Source organism: Herpailurus yagouaroundi, unplaced genomic scaffold (genome assembly GCF_014898765.1).
Source record: "Herpailurus yagouaroundi ecotype Mexico unplaced genomic scaffold, PumYag 188, whole genome shotgun sequence".
Lineage (NCBI taxonomy): Eukaryota > Metazoa > Chordata > Mammalia > Carnivora > Felidae > Herpailurus > Herpailurus yagouaroundi.
This window is the reverse complement of record NW_024412419.1, coordinates 21,129,441-21,149,514: the sequence shown is the minus strand read 5'-3', so window position 1 is coordinate 21,149,514 and position 20,074 is coordinate 21,129,441. Positions and strand designations below refer to the sequence as shown.

The 20,074-nt window shown below is 38.3% G+C and overlaps 1 protein-coding gene across 1 annotated transcript in view; it reads right to left on the bottom strand.

The window, feature by feature from the left end:
* Window positions 1-20,074, bottom strand: part of RAB10 (RAB10, member RAS oncogene family) — a 79,567-nt gene that overhangs the window by 12,239 nt on the left and 47,254 nt on the right. The window contains exons 2-3 of the mRNA XM_040496248.1: window positions 16,574-16,634; window positions 1,083-1,221 (exon numbers count right to left, since the gene is read on the bottom strand). Of these exons, the coding sequence (XP_040352182.1) occupies window positions 1,083-1,221; window positions 16,574-16,634 (200 nt within the window). The remainder of the gene's footprint in view (window positions 1-1,082; window positions 1,222-16,573; window positions 16,635-20,074) is intronic.

Sequence of the window (20,074 nt, the reverse complement as noted above, 5' to 3'; positions counted from 1 at the left end):
GACATTCTAGCCAACTACTGAGCCAAAAGTGGGTCCTAGGAACTCCCAAATTTGTAGCCAAGTCAGAGAGAAGTGAGGGTAGCCTGCGGAACCAGGATTTAACATTTGAAGGAAGGGCAGTCTTGTGTGACTGAGTCCTTAAACTTGTGGAGCCAGAATGGCACTGAACTGTAGGACATCCAGTTCATGTCACAGAATTCAGAAAACTGGTTGCTGTTAGAACAACACTGCACAGTCTCTTTATAAACTGCTCCTACTACACATGCTACTTGGCTGAATCATAAAATAAAGGCTAAATAGAAAATGGAGCCTTTTGTGTCAAAAATCTGTGAACTGTTAACCGATTATTAAATACTAACAGGCTTCTCCTTGAAGATTTATTGTAGCGATGGAAAAGGTAGTAATGAGCTGTTAAGACTGGTACCATTGAAGATAAGTCTAATGCTGGCTTAAGCCTTGATCTTCATGTACCTAGCCAAAAATGCTTTAAAGAGTTATTAGTCTTAATGAAATTAAAAGTCTAGAAGGCAGCACTAAGACATGAAAAATAATTTCAACAAGAAGCTACCTATGCTGCAGCACAGAAGCAGACATGCTTTGACACATATTTTACCTTATAAAAACTCACATGTTCACATGCAATGGTATGGTTCTATTTTCTTGGTTAGGTTTTTAACACATTACTACTCTGTATCTTTCAAAATGTCTAGAAGTGATATGACCTTTCTATTGTTTTTAAATTACTACTGAAAAAGGTAGTAATTCATTCATTCATTCAATAAAAATTCACTGAGAAATAATTCATTTAGAGAGAGCTGTGTAAAACCACTGGTAGCTTCTATGTGGGGCCATCTTAGAAGATGGCTACATAAAGGTTTTGGGTATGTTAGTAACTGCCTTGGACAGGGTTCTAGACAGACCCAAAACTTTAAGACAAAGGTAGGCAAAATATAACATTAACCTTTAAAAAGGAGAAATAACTAATAAAGACAGTACATTATATACTAAACATCAATTAGAATATTTATTCTTAACACAAAAATGTGTCTTTATAAGGTGTTTATACAATTTCTAGGTCTTACCTCATCTATGTTTCTAAGCCATTTGCTGATGTTTTCAAAACTTTTACCATTGGTGATGTCATATACTAGCATGATACCCATTGCTCCTCTGTAGTAGGAGGTTGTGATGGTGTGAAATCGTTCCTGGCCTGCCGTATCCCTGAAATAAACAGCAATAATTTGTATTGAGCATTTTGATATTACTACATGCTAGATAAAGGGCAAAACAGAATGGTTTGGTAAGAAAAACACAAAAATCCATTATATGCCACACAGCAAAACTGAACCACTCATTTAATTCTTAGATGTTAATAATTCTGGTTTATTCTTAAGAATAAATATATATAACTTTTTTTTAGTTAAAGAATTTAATGACCTACCTATACTGGATGAAAATCTGGAAGGGAAAACAGTAGAAGAATGACATGTAAAACTCTTGGGAAATTACTTTAATATGAACACCAGCAAGTGTAATAAAAACTCTTAAAATTCTGTTTTATTCAGTGATCTAGTTCCATAATGTAATACAAAAGCATGTGGAATGTTTAGAACATTAAAGGACTACACCGTAGTACAGCCACATTTACCCATTTAGAATCATTTACAAAATGTTATAAAGATAACTTCATTTTTAAGTTAACAAGATGGAAGTATGTAAATAGTATTTTTCAGTTCTTTCATGTCAGAGATCTAAATCTATATTTTGCTCCTGTAATTTCCCCCTTATTTGCATCACCTATTTCTTCCTTTTATAGATGATTCTCATCAGCATACATACATGCTTTAGTATCCCCTATCTTTTAAAGTTCATTTTATTTAAGGGGGGGGAGGGGCAGAGGCTGAGCAGGGGAGGGGCAGAGAGAGAGAGGGAGAGAGAGAGAGAGAGAGAGGATGAATATCCCAAGCAGGCTCCATGCTGTCAGCACAGCTCCCCAATGTGGAGCTTGAACTCACGAACTGTGAGATGACCTGAGCCAAAATCAGGTTTCAGACACAACCAACTGAGCTACCCAGGTGCCCCCTCTTTTTTTGTTTAAAGTTTTATTTAAACTTTATTTATTTTGAGAGAAAGCACGAGCAGGAGAAGACAGAGAGAGAGGGAATCCCAAGCAAGCTCCACACTATGAGCACAGAGCCTGACACGAGGGTCAAACCCACAAACTGTTGAGATCATGACCTGAGCTGAAATCAAGAGTCAGACGCTCAACCAATTAACTGAGCCACCAGGTGGGCCCCTTATCTTTCGTAAAAAAGTAAAATTAAAACAAAAAAACCCACTCTCAACCCTACATCTCTTCAACTAACATCACATTTCTGTTCCCCTCCCCAGTGAACTTTCTTTTTAAAATAATTACAGGCTCACTGGAAGTTACAAAAATGTATTCTTGTGTATCCTTCACCCAGCTCTCCCCAATGGTAACATCATACACCATCTCACAAAAGCAAAACCAAGAAAGTTACACTGGTACTATCAAATGACCTTATTTAGAGTTTTTTTTTTTGACATGCATGCGCACATGCATGTATTAGTTCTCTGCAATTGTATCACATGTATAGATACGTGTAATCACCACCAGAAACAAGATAGAAAATTGTTGCATCACCTTTCCATCTCCTATAGTCCTACACCCTGGCCAATTATGTTTTCCGTCTCTATAATTTTGTCATTTCCAGAATGTTATATAAATGTAATCATGCTGCATACAACCTTTTGAAATGGTCGTTTTTCACTTTTTTTAACCATAAATCTCTTTGAGATCCACCCATGTTGTTGCATATAATACAATCTGTTGTATTATAATCTGTTCTGTGCTATTACTGAATAGTATTCCATGGTATGGACATATCACAATATGTCTAATCACTCATCCATGGAAGGACATTTGGGTTGCTTCCAGTTTTGGGCCATTACAAATAAAGGTGCTATGAATACCTACGTATAAGTTCTTGTGTGGAAATTAAGTTTTCTTTTCTGTGGGATGAATATCCAGGAATGTGACTGCTGAGCCATATGATAAGTATATGTTTAACTTTATAAGAAACTGCCAAACTTTTCGAGAGTGGCTACACCACTTTATATTTTGACTAGCAATGTAACATAACACATCCAGTTTCTCTGCATCCATCAGCATTTGGTGTTGTCGCTCTATTTTTTAATCTAATAAATAGGCTGCGAGTGATACCTCATCATTTTAATTTGCATTTCTCTATGGCTAATGATGGTGAACATTTTTTCGTGTAATTATTTGCCATCCATGTATCCCCTCTGGTGAAATGCTGTTCTTGTTTTCTGCGCATTTTCTAATTAGATTGCTTATTTTATTTTTTTAAACTGTCGCATGTTTAGGGTTCTGTACCCAGTTTTTTAATTCTCTTGACAGGGTCTTTTGTAGAGCAAAAGTTTCAAATTTTGAAACCTGGAGTGCCTGGGTGGCTCAGTCAGTTGAGCGTCCGACTTCAGCTCAGGTCATGATCTCACAGTTCGCGAGTTTGAGCCCCACGTCAGGCTCTGGGCTGACAGCTCAGAGCCTGGAGCCTGCTTCGGATTCTGTGTCTCCCTCTCTCTCTGCCCCTCCCCTGCTCATACTCTGTTTCTGTCTCTCAAAAATAAACAAATGTTAAAAAAAAATCCCAAAAAATTTAAAACCAGCTTATTTAAAAAAAAAAAAAAAAAAAAAAAAAATCTCCCCAGCAAGGTTCTGCTCTTCTTCAAAAGGTCTCCAGAAACCACTGATAGCTAAATCCAGGATTTAGTTCCTTTTCGTATATTTTAACCATTCATCAGGATGCCATAAAATTGACCACCTTCTCATTTTAAAACATTTTATTCTTGGGGCGCCTGGGTGGCACAGTCAGTTAAGCATCCGACTTCAGCCAGGTCACGATCTCACGGTCCGGGAGTTCGAGCCCCGCATCGGGCTCTGGGCTGACGGCTCAGAGCCTGGAGCCTGTTTCCGATTCTGTGTCTCCCTCTCTCTCTGCCCCTCCCCCGTTCATGCTCTGTCTCTCTCTGTCCCAAAAATAAATAAACGTTGAAAAAAAAAAATTAAAGCATTTTATTCTCATGACTCTTCTGACACCACCTATTTCTGCTCTTAGCTCTATGGCACTGGCTGCTCATTCTCAGTTTCTCTGGCTAGCATTCTAACATTCAGAGATACACAGGCTGACAGTCCCCACATAGTAGCCAGAGTGATCTTCTTTAAACTAATGCTGCCACTGTTCAAAATAGTCTGGCGGTTCCTCAAAATGTGCAACATACAGCTACCATATGATTCTGCAATTCTACTTCTTGGTACATACCCAAGAGAAATGAAAACATATGCCCACACAAAAACTCATACACGGATGTTCATAACAACATTATTCTTAATAGCCAAAAAGTAGAAACAATCTAAATGTCCGATAATTGATGGATAAATAAAATGTGATCTAGTCAGAGAATGGAATATTATTCAGCCACAAAAACAGAATAAAGTACTGATTATCTGCTTACAACATGGGTGAAACTTGATAACTGATACCATTATGTTAAGTGAAAGAAATCAGAAACAAAAGACCAGATAGTGTATGATTCCATTAATATGAAATGTTCACAACAGGAAAATCCACAGACATTTAGTGGTTGCCCTGGCTGAAGGGTTTGGGCAAGATGGGCAGTTTCTTTTTTGGAATATACACATGTTCTAAAATTGTGATGATGGTGAATATATACATTGTAAATACACTAAAAAACTAAGTGTACACTTTTAAAATGGATGAGTTACATGGTACATGAATTAAGTCTTATCTCAATAAAGCTATCACAAAACAAACACACAAGATTACTAGGCTAAAAAACAAAACAAAATTTCCAATTCATTATAACCAGAACCAGTTTCAAAACCTTATCTCGAGGCTTTCAAAGGGTTACAGGACTTGTTCTTTTCTCCAGCCCCCCATATTTTGATATATTCCTTTCCTTCAAAGCTAGAGCCGTGTTTTTTTGTTTTTGTTTTATTTAATAATTTGAGCTCGTTGGTCTCACGTTTTTTTTTTAACGTCACCAAATTCACAAGCTTGCTTTCACTTGAAAACTACTAGCAGTTCCCACAGCCTCACTGGCTCCTCATGTTCACATCTGAACCGTCACCTTAACAATGAAGCTTTCTCCAGCCGCCCAATTTAAATAGTCATCCAGTCTCTCTCCATTCCGACTCCCTATTTCACTTCACTGTATAAAACTTATTACACATTTATTTCTTTACTGTCTCCCATGTCCTCTAAAATTTAAGTTCCATCAGATTTGTCTTGTTCATCGCAGAATCCATGGTCTTTACATGGGAGAACAAGCATTCAAATGTTAATGAGTCAGTACTTCAGAATCCTATCTTGCATTCTTCATTATTTTACAATCAAGCCACTCTAATTCAGTTATATAATCCTTAAAAAATGTATTTTTAAAATAATGCTCAGAAGTACCTGGGTGGCTCAGTCGGTTAAGTGTCCGACTTCAGCTCAGGTCACGATCTCGTGGTTCATGAGTTCAAGCTGGGCATCAGGCTCTCTGCGGTCAACACAGAGCCCGCTTCGGAACCTCTGTCCTCTCTCTGCCCCTCCCCTTCTCTCTCTCTCTCTCTCTCTCTCTCTCTCTCTCGAAAATAAATAAACATTAAAAATATTTTTAGGGGTGCCTGGGCGGCTCAGTCGGTTCAGTGTCTGACTTCAGCTCAGGTCATGATCTCGCAGCTCATGAGTTCGAGCCCCGCATCGGGCTCTGTGCTGACAGAGCCTGGAGCCTGCTTCAGATTCTGTGTCTCCCTCTCTCTCTGCCCCCTAATCTACTCGCATTCTGTCTCTGTCTCTCTCAAAAAGAAATAAACATTAAAAAAAAATTTTTTTTTTAATATTTAAAAATAATGCTTATATGCCTAAAAATATGTGTAGCCAGAAATAGAACACAACTACCAATACATCAATATTCCTTACGCTCAATCCTGGTGTACAATTACAGTGTTTGTACATCTGCCCTCTATCCATCTATCCATCAATTCAAATATGTACTGACTGTCTACTGTGTGCTAACCATTATACAAGAACAAACAGAGAACATGGGTTTGGAGTCTGATCCAAGTTTATCCTCAGGTTCTAATCCTTCCAGGTGGGTGAACTTGAAGGTACTGCAACCCTTCTGGATCTTTGTTTTTTCATTCACAACTAAAAGAAACAACTAAAATTCCATAATTTATTTGTGTATGTGTTATAGATAACCTCAAAGCAATCCGTAGTATAAAAATATACAAAGATGCAATAATGTCATTTTGTGATTGTCCCAAGTCAACACCATCTCTGCAGATGCTCTCTCAAGTTAGCGTGTCAGTGTTTAAGCTGTACTCAAAACTGCTTCACAAGGAAATCCCTGGCTTTCCCTGAAACCTATTTCTGTATAAAGATAAAATGAGAGGATTTTTTATTTAGCCAAGTTAAAGACAACCTGGCTGGACTTTTCAATTTTCAGAAGAGAAAGAATTTCAGGTCTGTCACTTGCCCATCTCATCTCAAAGTACATGGATCTGCCCTTTAAAATAATATAAAATCCCATTTATTCATTCTGTAGGTATTTATTGAACAAACAGTACATGCCAGACACGCTTCGAGGCACTGGAGAGAAAGCTGTAAACAGAACAAAAACTCCTGCTTTAATGAAGTTTATATGCTCCTGGGGGCAGATAACAAACAAATAAATCGTAATTCCTAGAACTATGTATCTTCAAGTACCAAGAACACAAAAAGTAAAGAGAATAGGGGCTAATGCTGGAGATGGTGCAATCAAGTAAAATCTTAAACAGGGTGGTGAGGGAAGGCTTCGGTGAGAAGGTGAAGGGAAAGAGGAAGTATCAGGGCATCACAGTGTTCCAAGAAGATGGGAAGAACAAGTACAAAAGTCCTGACACATGGTTGGGGAAGAGTAAAGAGGTCAACAGGACTTCAGCTTTTCCTCTGAGATGGGAAGTCTACTGGAGGGTTTTACAAAAAGAAGTAATTTAACCGGGGTTTACAAAGAATCATTCTATTTACTGTGTTGAAAGGGGATGTGTGCGCAGAAGCAGAGGTAGGAGGTAATGCAACACCAAAAAACTGTCAACAGAACTGTCATTTAAGAAAAAACATCCAAGAGGGGCGCCTGGGTGGCGCAGTCGGTTAAGCGTCCGACTTCAGCCAGGTCACAATCTCGCGGTCCGTGAGTTCGAGCCCCGCGTCGGGCTCTGGGCTGATGGCTCAGAGCCTGGAGCCTGCTTCCGATTCTGTGTCTCCCTCTCTCTCTGCCCCTCCCCCGTTCATGCTCGGTCTCTCTCTCTGTCCCCCAAAAAATAAAATAAACGTTGAAAAAAAAAAAGAAAAAAAAAAAGAAAAAACATCCAAGAGACACACTACCAGTTCTTCCAGGTTGTATTCTTACATCAGGTTAGACTGGTAAAGACTACACACACATACAAGCACACATATGTATTGGTATTTACATGTTTATTCACATTCTTAGACCATAGTTTTTATCACCACTACCTTTTAATGTGTTAATTTATTAAAAATCACCACAGGAAGGAGCTTTATGAAAACGTATTCTTTTTTTTTTCTGATCTATTTTTTCCCCATTCTTCATATTATTTCTGAAAAGAGTAATGCAATCTATTGTGGAAAGCCCCCCTTCCCAGTCCCCCCGCCCCTTTTTTTTGCCTTGGCCCCTAAGAAGTTCCTAGGTTAAGTTTTACAAATTAAGCATAGCAAAAGAAGTTGTCCTTTAGAGATCATGTATTTATATCTTCCATTTTCCCCAATTCCAAATTCTTGTTTTATCTTTTATTAATCCTATTTAGTCACAAGGTGCCTGCAATCAGGCATAATTTATGATTTCATGGGGGAAAAAAAACCACAAAAATTTTGTTTCAACACATTAGAAATAGTTTAGCTCTTTTCTGAACTGCTAAAAAGTATAAATCAACTAATAATTGTATACCCTGGAAGAGGAGTTAAAGTCTCCTAGCTAAAATCCAGTATGGAAATGTACTCACTCAGTAGTGCCTACTAGCTTTGGTACAGGAGGCATGGAAAACTTTTACTTCATTTTTTGTCATAATAACAATTTAAGAGATTTCTACAGCACCTCACTATGAACAGCCACCCCCAACTCTATCATTCTTCTTCAACAATGAAAACCATTCACGTTACAAAACTAGCAAATTATACACCCATTTCGGTGTCAAATCTATAACTACATTCTCTACCAAGAGAGAATACACTGCAAAATAAACTACTTAGCTAAATCTAAATTAACGGCACTTAGGAGGTATAATACTGGTTAGATACGAAATGTCAATATAATAGATACTGAAATATTAATGGCCCCTCTGAAAAGAGAGTAATCACTATTTAGATTCAGAGCTAAGTTTCTGTTTTGATCCATGGCATTCTACTCCCATCGGCTCTTTGGTCTCCTCCACCTTTCCAAATCTCTTACACCAAAGAACCTTTCTTCCCTCTTTATATGCTTTCCCTGCGAAGTCTTTTTTTTTTTTTTTTTTAAGGCTTTCTATATCCCATTTTCATATGCATTTACACATGCCATATATTTATACTTCCCAACATGACTATATTCACCCCACATGATGATCTGGCTCCTCAGCTCCTTGATTTCCAATTACCTTTTTTCTGAGCCGTGCCTGGATACTCTTACCAGCCCCTACCAATTGTTAAGGCAAGCAATCATTTATTTCAAACCAGAAACAGTCCTTGCTCACTACCCCTAAGCTAACTGATGAGCCTCTGCCAGGGCTAAAAAAAGCCACAGCTGCTTATTCATTGCCCAAAGTATTTTTAGGCTTGCATGCACACATACATACACCCAAGATTAAAGACAGCAGGTTGACTCCAATAAGCAAAGCCAGGTATTAAATATCTGAAAAGCAATTAAACATTGTATGTACTCACAATATATTTCTATGTACCATAATGCAGGTTTTAAGCCTATTTCAAAACCACTCAACTTGGGGTCGCCTGGGTGGCTCAGTCGGTTAAGCGTCCGACTTCGGCTCAGGTCATGATCTCATGGTTCACGTGTTTGAGCTCTATGTCAGGCTCTGTGCTGACAGGTCAGAGCCTGGAGCCTGCTTCATGGATTCTGTGTCTTCCTCTCTCTGCCCCTCCCCCACTTGTACTCTGTCTCTCTGTCTCTGTCTCTCTCTCTCTCAAAAATAAATAAAACACTTAAAAAAAAAAAACACTCAACTTGGTTTTCTTCTCCTATTGTAATTGTTTTTCTTCTTGGGAATGCAAGCTGGTGCAGCCACTCTGGAAAACAGGATGGAGGTTCCTCAAAAAATGAACAATAGAACTACCCTATGACCCAGCAATTGCACTACTAGGCATTTATCCATGGGATACAGGTGTGGTGTTTCGAAGGGACACATGCACCCCCATGTTTATGGCAGCACTGTCAACAATAGCCAAAGTATGGAAAGAGCCCAAATGTCCATCGACAGATGAATGGATAAAGAAGATGTGGTATGGTGTAATACAATGGAGTATTACTCGGCAATCAAAAAGAATGAAATCTTGTCATTTGCAACTACGTGGAATGAACTGGAGGGTATTATGCTAAGTGAAATTAGTCACAGAAAGACAAAAATCATATGACTTGACTCATGAGGACTTTAACAGACAAAACAGATGAACATAAGGGAAGGGAAACAAAAATAATATAAAAACAGGGAGGGGGACAAAACAGAAGAGACTCATAAACATGGACAACAAACTGAGGGTTACTGGAGGGGTTGTGGGAGGGGGGGATGGGCTAAATGGGTAAGAGGCACTAAGGAATCTACTCCTGAAATCAGTGTTGCACTATATGCTAACTAATTTGGATGTGAATTTTAAAACCTAAAAAATAAAATTAAAAAAAATTTTAAAGTAATTGTTTTTCTTCTCAGCCTACATTTAAGGTTTCTAAAATTACAACCCAGTGGCAACAGAACTTCCCTTACAGAAAATAATAGACACACAGCTAAGACAATCCTATTTCCCCCCTCCACTGACATATTATAAAAGGAGTGATATATGTTCCTAGGAACTAAAATAGCTTATTTCCTTGTTAGTCCCACATGCAGGGTCAAGGAAGTTGTGTACCCTGGCTGCTATTCTGACAGTTATTTTTAGTTTGGGCACTGACAGCACTGGAACAGGCCAGAGACAACATCAATCTGCTCTGCAAAGAAGAGACCCCAAATTTCATAACTTTGTGTTTTTGGTAACATAATGAGGTTATTTCTTGCTCTGTAAATTAGATGTCAAATTTCTCACTGAAGTGTTTTTTGTTTTTAAAGATTTTATTTATTTCATTTTTAATTTTTTTTAAAGATTTTATTTTTAAGTAATCTCTACACCCAACACAGGGCTTAAACTTACAACCCCCAGATCAAGAGTCTCCACCAACGGAGCCAGCCAGGCGTCTCACACTAAGTTTTATTTTAGCAAGACCTGGATTTCCTCATAGATATGCAATTTCTCTACTCAAAAATATGAGTTTTAATGTTTATCTTCATTTAAGAAAAAAGTCTGAAACCTGGCCTTGCAGAGCTTACATTCCAATGGGGAAAGAAACAAATAAATATATACTCCCATATTATGATAGATGCTAACAAGGTAAATAGGGTGGAGAGATGAAGAATGAGGTATGGGAGAAGGAAGAAGTAACCTAGATAGAATGATCAGGGAGGTCCCTGATGCTTAAGGGGAGTGGGAAGTATGAACAGAGGTCAACCAAACAAAGTCATTTAGTCACCAAATATTTACTGAGCATCAGTATTTGCCAGGCTCTGTTCTAGATGGTCATCACAATAACCACAAATCAGACAGAAAGAATCCCCACCCTCAAAGGGGGGGAAATAATGGACACTTTTTTAAAATATGGTAACTTTAGGGGCGCCTGGGTGGCTCAATTGGTTGAGCATCCGACTTTGGCTCAGGTCACGATCTTGCGGTCCGTGAGTTCGAGCCCCGCGTCAGGCTCTGGGCTGATGGCCCAGAGCCTGGAGCCTGCTTCTGATTCTGTGTCTCCCTCTCTCTCTGCCCCTCCCCTGTTCATGCTCTGTCTCTGTCTCAAAAATAAAATTAAAAAATGTTAAAAAAAAATTAAAAAAAAATATGGTAACTTTAGATACTAAAAACATACTATGATAAAAATAAATTAAGATACATGTGACACTGCCTGAAGGACTGGGCTACTTTAGCTCGGCATCATGCAAGGCCTACCTCAGAGAACGTGGAGCTGAGATCTGAATACGAGAAGGCAGCAGGACAAAGATCTGATAAAAAGCATTCCAAGCTGAAGAACAGTTAAAGCAGTACAAAGGCCCTAAGACAGGAAACACGCTTGGCATGCTCAAGGGAGAGAAAATGGCCACACTGTTGGAGCAAAGCTGGTGAGAGATGAGGTCAGAACCAGTACTAACAATCTGACATTTTCAGTTTTTATTTCTGATGACATGGGAAGCTTCTGGAATAACGTGGTACTTCAGAATGTTCAGTCTAGCCACAGGTGGGGGTGTGGAGGTGGGGTTGTTTAAGGGAGATCTACAAGGCATGTACCAAGGTCCCAAATTGAAAAAGAACTTGCCATGTCCATGCAACTGAAAGGAGATCAGCTGGGGGTAGAGACTATATTTACACGAGAACACAAACTGATAAAGAGGCCCACTTTGTTAACTGTGGTAAAAAATTTGGATTTGGAATTTAGACTTTCATTTGAAATGCAATGAAACGGGGCGCCTGGGTGGCTCAGTCCGTTAAGCGTCCGACTTCGGCTCAGGTCACAATCTCTCAGTTAGTTGAGTTCGAGCCCCGCGTCGGGCTCTGTGCTCACAGCTGAGAGCCTGGAGCCTGCTTCAGATTCTGTGTCTCCCTCTCCCTCTGCCCCTTCCTAGCTCACTCTGTCTCTGTCTCAAAAAGAAATAAACATTAAAAAAAAAAATTGAAATGCAATGCAATGAAACTCAAAATGGTTATAAATGGGGAAGGAATAAAAACCATGATCTAGATTTGATTGTATTTGGAAAAAAGATTACTCTGGTTGTTATGTGGGAAAAGGCAAAAGAGAAAGCTGCAAAAGGGGGAAATAAGAACCTGTTAGGATATTAAGAGCCTACTTATTGCAGTGGCTCAAAGAAGTAGTAATGGTGGCTTGGACCGGGGGTGAGGGTGGGGGTTAACAATGGAGATGGCAAATTGTATTTGGATTCTAGACATTATAAGATTGAATCATAGGGCTTACCAAAAAGGATGTTGGGATTAAGGGAATGAGAAGAATCAAAGATGACTCCCTTACATAGATAAATGGTTAATTCTACAAAGTGACACTATTGATTTCTGGTTACTATGCTGATGTTAAATTGAAAGTACAAGATACAGATGCCAATAGTAACAAACATTTCTGACCACCCTCCCTTCAAAACAGAACAAAATGAAACAAAACAAGGAAAGGCAAATTTGAAATAGTTCACTATGGCCATTTTCCTGGCAAGACCTACAACTCTATGGAAAATGTAGATAGATACTGTGGTGGAATTTCTAGAGATCTGGGATTTAAAAAGCCACAGCTGCCAACTTCAGCTCAAGTCATGATCTCATGGTTTGTGGGTTCAAGCCCCGCATCAGGTTCTGTGCTTACAGCCCAGAGCCTGGAGCCTGCTTTGGATACTTTGTCTCTCTCTCTCTCTCTCTCTCTCTCTCTCTCTCTCTCTGCCCCTCCCCCACGCATGCTCTGTCTCTCTCTCTCTCTCTCTCTCTCTCTCTCAAAAATAAACATTAAAAAATCTTATTAAATAAATAAATAGCCACAGCTGCTTCTCTATCAGCCAAACAAACTAATTTCAGGCCTACTCATATATGCCGTGGCCAGGGTGACACACATCTCCACCCTTAGGCAACAGATACACTAAAAGACCCCTAGAAATAAGACGAGAGGTGAAGATCATTCAAGTAAAGAAAAATAAATCTTTAGCACAGACTGAAGAAAAGTTTCCCAAATCAATATTCAATCAAAGCACAGAAATTTTTCATGCTGAAACAAGAATCTGAAAATATTCATTCAAACTAGAGAAAGATAAAGATCACTGTGCTTTTTTTAGGAACTGGAAGCAAAGCATTTAACGTTGAAGATAGCATTTTGAATTATGAACAATGGGTTTTTCATGCTAAAAGCCTTCTTGAATTTTGTGGCATATCCCAGATCTCTTAACTTGGAGCCTTCTCCTTGGATTGTCAGCATGCAAACTTTCAAAACCAAAGAAACAGAATCAGCCAGTACAATGCTAACCTCTTAAAAACCATCAACCTCAAATTTTAACCACTCATTCCTAATCTTTATTGGAAAATGGATATTTCAAATTAAAAGCGGTCAGTTTTATATATGAAAACCTAGACTAAATGCAATTTTCCTTTTAAGGTGCTTTTACCCAAAAACGGTTATATTAATAATGTCTAAAATCAAACAATTCTAAATTAGAAATGTTACCATTTCTGTGCCATACTTGAGATTTATAGGTACAGTAGAAATCTTTTCTAGATTAATTACTGTTGCAAAACAAAGTGTTCTGGGAAGGCTCTCTTTTTAAAAAAGCAAGTGTTAGTTGTTACTGTTTACTTCTAGATGCTACAAAAACTAAAATGACAGGGAGAAAAAATATTTTAAAGTCACAGGACAAGAAACAGAAGGGAAAGTCTGTGGAAGACAGAGAGTATAGGAGGAACAGGGCAAATTTAGTAGGGCAAAGGTTTTCTGTAGATATATAGAGAAAAGTGTATCCTAAAATAGTGGTGTGTGCACTTTTGTGTCCATTGTACATACACTCACACACACATGTACATATATATTGAGTCACAGAGTCACAATGTAAAATATATCTGTTACCGCCAACAAGTTTGAACAGTAGGAGTTTAAGGTGTATACAGAGGAGATGCAGTTGAGAGGAAAGCCAATCAGTGTGGCAGAGCCTAAGAGGAGCTTGGAACACACATTAGATTACCCTGTAGGGTCAATGCTGCAGGGATAAGGCACTGGTGATAAAAAAGGGGGTTGGGGGGGGGGGGGTTGGTTGAAATTGAGAATAACTGACAACCTTTCCCTTGAGATCAGCTTTAATTATAAGGAAACAGAGTATGAGGCACAGTTCCTTTCCTGAGTTATTTCCCAAAGTAAAGAAAAAAAATCAGTGATCATCAGGTGGGCCGTGTGTCAAAGAAAATCTTTAATAAAATGCCTACATTTTAGGGGCACCTGGGTGGCTCAGTTGGTTAAGCATCTGACTTTGGCTCAAGTCATGATCTCATGGTTTGTGAGTTTGAGCCTCGCCTTGCGTTGGGCTCTGTGCTGACAGTTCAGAGCCTGGAGCCTGCTTCGGACTGTGTGTCTCCTTCTCTTTCTGTCCCTACCCCGCTCGCACTCTCTCTCTCAAAAATAAACATTAAAAAAAATTAAAGAGTGTTACTCTCGACCTTATATTCTGAGCATGTAATGCATCCCTGCTCTACCATTTACATGCTAAAGATCTTGGCTAAGTTATTTCAAAATTTGTCCATTTCATTATTTGTAAAACAGGGATAACCCAAGAGAAAAGAAAATATTTACCTACACAAAGATTTGTAGCAGCTTTGTGGCGAATAACCCACTTACGATGTAACAATGGAATAATACTCAGCAATAAAAAGTAATGAACTTATTGATACACATAAAATCATTCACAATTCTCAAAATAATTAATTATACTGAGTAAAAGAAGCCAGACCTCCCTCCCAAAAAAGATGAGGAAAAAAAAAAGACATTATATGATTGTATTTATATACGCTACTAGAAAATGGAAACTGGTCTACAGTGACAGAAACCAAAAGAACGGTTACTTGGGGACCAGGAACTGGGAGGAAGAAGAGATTACAAAGAGGCTTAAGGTGATGGATTTGTTCATTACCTTGACTGTGGTGATGGTTTCACAGATTTATATATATATATGTCAAAACTAACCAAACTGTATACTTTAAATATGTGCAGTTTATTGTTATATAAACTGTTATACCTCAACAAGGCTGTTTAAAAAATGGAATAACACATCTTGCAAGGTCATTTTGAGTATTTAATAGGTTAATACATACATGTAAAACACTTAATATTCACCACACAATACTGCTATTCTAATTGTAAAGTCTACGATTCAGACTTGAATACAAATTTAAAGAATTTCATTTTATTTCTATGGGGCAAACCCTACATAAACTAATTAAAAAGTTATAGGGGCGCCTGGGTTGTGCAGTCAGTTAAGCATCAGACTGTTCGTTTTGGCTCAGGTCATGATCTCCCAGTTCGTGGGATAGAGCCCGTCATTGGGCTCTGTGCAGATAGTGCAGAGCCTGCTTGGGATTCTCTCTCTCCATCTCTGCCCCTCTCCTGCTTGTGCTCTCTCTGTCTCAACAATAAAGAAATAATCTGGGGCGCCTGGGTGGTGCAGTCGGTTAAGCGTCCGACTTCAGCCAGGTCACGATCTCGCAGTCCGTGAGTTCGAGCCCCGCGTCAGGCTCTGGGCTGATGGCTCAGAGCCTGGAGCCTGTTTCTGATTCTGTGTCTCCCTCTCTCTCTGCCCCTCCCCCATTCATGCTCTGTCTCTCTCTGTCCCAAAAATAAATAAATGTTGAAAAAAAAAATTTAAAAAAAAGAAATAATCTTAAAAAAAAAAAGTGTAAACACATTAAAGGAAATCTTCTAGCTTAAGAGTCTCAAAGCAATGAAAGGATATTAACTTTTCGTTATTGAGTGTCAGCAAAGTATGATGCTAAATAAAGGCTCTACACAGATTATTTCATATAACCCTTAGAACAATGTTTTGAGATAAGTGGTATTATTTCTATTTTATGTATGAAGACATAACAGCCTCACAGTGTTATGTAACTTGCTCAAGGTTCAAAGAGCAAGTGGAAAAGGTAAAACATCCAGCCAGATCTCATGGACTCCAAAGTCCATGTCAATATATTTTTTTTTCTCTTTTATTTTTCTGAAAGAGAGCACAAGTAGAGGAGGGACAGAAGAAGAGGGAGAAAGAGAGACTCTTAAGCGGCTCCACACCCAGCAGAGCCAGAGGACATGGGGCTCAAGTTCACAACCGTGAGAGATCATGACCTGAGCCAAAATCAAAAGTCAGACACTGAACCGATTGAGCCACCCAGGCACCCATTTATTTTTAAAGTAATCTCTACACCCAACATGGGGCTTGTACACATGACTTTGAGACCAAGAGTCACATGCTCTCCTGACTGAGCCATCAGGTGCTCCATGTCAATAATTTTTTTTTTACTTTACTGAAAGAAGGTGTCCTGATTGCTGGCTTAACAAAAGAAAGTCTCACAGAAACTAAACAGGTGACAAGGAAGGATTTCACTGCCAATCCTTCAGGAACTTGGTATTCTATTTATAAAGTAGGTAAATTAGCATCACTTACCATATCTGTAGCTTGATCTTCTTTCCTTGTAATTCAACTGTTTTGATCTTAAAGTCTATTCCTACAACACAGAAGAAAAAAAGGTAAATTATATCTATGGCTCTGAACTTGGCTCTCCCAAAATTAACTGGGAGTAAAAATAAAAATATACTTTTAAAATTTGTGTCTGTTTGGCTCTTGATAGCCTCTAAGTATGCATATTCTGAACAAATTATTCAATTTTAAACTTGAGTAATACAAGATCCAACATGGCAGAAGAAACAGCTATATAAAAAGAATTTTTACAATAAAGAAATGAAAAGGTAAATTTTAAAATATCTAATTTTTTTAAACTAAGCTCCACACCCAAGTGGGGCGTGAACTCACAACTTAGCCAGTCAGGTGCCCCTTTTAATGCAAAAAAAATTAAAAAAAAAAAAAGTTTCCCACTAGGGAAAAAAAATAGCCTTAACTAGCTTGCAAAGCAAAAACCTACTACCAGGGATAAAGAGGGTCATTTCATAATGATAAAAGGGTTAATTCATTAAGAAGGCAAAAATACTAAATGGTTATGCATCTTATAACACAGAGCTTCAAAATACATGAGGCAAAAGTAATACAAATCTCCCAGATCTGTCTATTCCTTAATCAACCAAAATCTTCAGCTTGGGTTGAGTTTCCCACAATCAAATCAAAAGAAAAAAAAGGGCAATGTGCCTGGCATTTATAAACCTCAGACTTTGTCTACAGCCCATGTTTTTGTTTCTCTAGGAATTACTGAGACTCTGAACAAGACTAACAATTCCAATTAGGCATGCAATTTGCTAATTAACCTATATAACAAACCTAACAACCAATACTATTTCAGAAAACTTCTCCAAAGACAAGTGAAATTAGGACACAGTCTGAAAGCTCCAAATCTTTTGAGAGACAGAAACCAGGTACAATTGGAAAATTAAGATTTTTAGGCTGTTTTAAGTCACCTACCTCATCCTAGACTCCTTGAGTTTCTCTTTTCTCTCTCTCTCAATGTTGTCTATCCTCAAACTAATTAGCAGTGGTTAAAGCAGTTCTTCATTCTTTTCTGCACAAAAACTCTCCTCGCCTACCTCTGGGCCATTCATTCTTCAATCTTCATTACTAGTTTCTCCTTGCCTCTCTGAACTCTTCTAAAAACCGAAGTGAATTTTTCTATCTTTACTCATTCCCATGGTGATTTTCCCTAATTTCATGACTTTAAATTCTAAATACGCACTGGTAACTCTCAAATTTATATCATAGCCCAGACCTCTCTCCTGAATTCCAAACTTGAGATAACTGTTTATTGCCTATCTGCAAATCCCATCTTTCACTAAGACTCAAGCAAAAGTCCTTAAAATGTTTCATAAGGCCCTACACATTCTGCCTACCCCCCCCCATATTCCATGCTGTCCTCATAATTTTCTGTATCTTTCTTTGATCTAGCTAACTAGATCAGCTTCCTTATTGTTCCACACACAAGTCAGAAAGATTCCCACCTCAAGAACTTTGCATATAACTGTTCTTCCAACTTAGACCACTCTTCTCCATTATGGCTCCTTCCCCTTGTCCTTTCCTAAGTGGCAACATTTTCCCAAGTCCCCCACCCCATGTCCATTGTCTATTAATAATCCCTACCCTTCTTCCTTACTTTTTTTAACATCCCTTAAATATGCTATATTTACTTATTCCTGTTATTTATTTTCTGTCTCCCTATGCAAAACTATAAAATCCACAAGGGTAGGAATTTTTATCTATTTAATTCAGTTAAATTCCCAGCACCTAGAGCCTGACATAAAAGCAGGCATTCAAAAAGTATTTGAATGAAGAGATAAATGATGTTTTCTAGAGAAAGTGAAATGATACCCGAGAAAAGATACATATAGATGGGTGCCTCAGTGGCTCAGTTGATTGAGAGTCCAACTCTTGATTTTGGCTCAGGTCATGATCCCAGGATTCTGGGATGAAGCCCCGTGGGCTCTATGCTGAGCATGGAACCTGCTTAAGATTCTCTGATTCTCTCTCTCTCCTCCTCTACCCTTCTTCCCTATTAGAGCACCAAAGAAAAAAATAAATAAAAATAAAAATAAAAATAAAAATATACATACATACACACATATACATACATATACATATTTATTTATTTTATTTCAGCATTAGGGTGAAACTTACCACTTGACAAGCTCCACACCTATCCACTTAGCATCCAGATTTTTTGAGCCTCAGGCCAAAACACAAAGGATGAAAGTTTCAATGAGATACTAAAAACTAAGCAAACCAAAATAGGGAACCTGAAGGAAACAGGGACAATGCAGAGAAAGAGAAAAGATAGTTCCTTTTATCTTCTCGGAACAAGAGTGGCGGGGGCAGGAAAACGAACTTGAACCAGAAAAACTCTTGAAAATTAAGGGGGGAAAAAAAAGGAAGTGGAAGAAATAATATATTCAACAGAAAGACCAAGAGAAAACTGAGATCTAGAAAATATTAACAAAATGACCAAGAATGGAATTTATGTGATATATGACAAGTTAGAAGATCAAACCAGGAGGTCTGATATTGAACTAACAGAAGTTCAAGAAAGAACAAAGAAAATGACACATAGAATATAATAATTTTAAAACTGTGCAAAAAGGCGCTTGGGTGGCTCAATCGGTTAAGCGTCCAACTTCAGCTCAGGTCATAATCTCGCGGTTCATGAATTCAAGCCCCACATTGGGCTCTGTGCTGACATTTGGACCCCAGCCTCTGCTTCAGATTCTGTGTCTCCCTCTCTCTCTGCCCCTCCCCTGCTCACACTCTGTCTCTGTCTCTCTCAAAAATGAAGACATTAAAAAAAATTTTAAAAATAAAAACTGTGCAAGAAATCTGCACAGCAAAGGAAACGATCAACAAAACTAAAAGGTAATCTATTGAATGGGAGAAGATATCTGCATATGACATATCCGATAAAGGGTTAGTATCCAAAATATATAAAGAACTTATAAAATTCAACACCCAAAAAACAATCCAATTAAAAAATAAGACGTGAACACACGTTTTTCCAAAGACATAGAGATAGCCAACAAACACATGAAAAAATGCTCAACATCACTTATCATGAGGGAAATGCATATCAAACTACAATGAGATATCACCTTATACCTGTCAGAGTGGCTAAAATCAACAACACAAGAAACAACAGGTGTTGGCTAGGGTGTGGAGAAAGGGGAATTCTCTTGCACTGCTGGTGGAAATGCAAATCGGTGTGGTCATTCTGGAAAACAGTATGGAGGTTCCTCAGAAAGTTAAAATACAACTACCCTACAATCCAGCAACTGCACTACTAGTTCGAAGGGATATATGCACCCCAATGTTTATAGCGGCACTATCTACAATAGCCAAATTATGTAAAAACCCCAAATGTCCACTGAATGATGGATGTATAAGGAATGTGGTGTGTGTGTGTGTGTGTGTGTGTGTGTGTGTGTAACGGAATATTGCTGAGCCATACGAATGAATGAAATC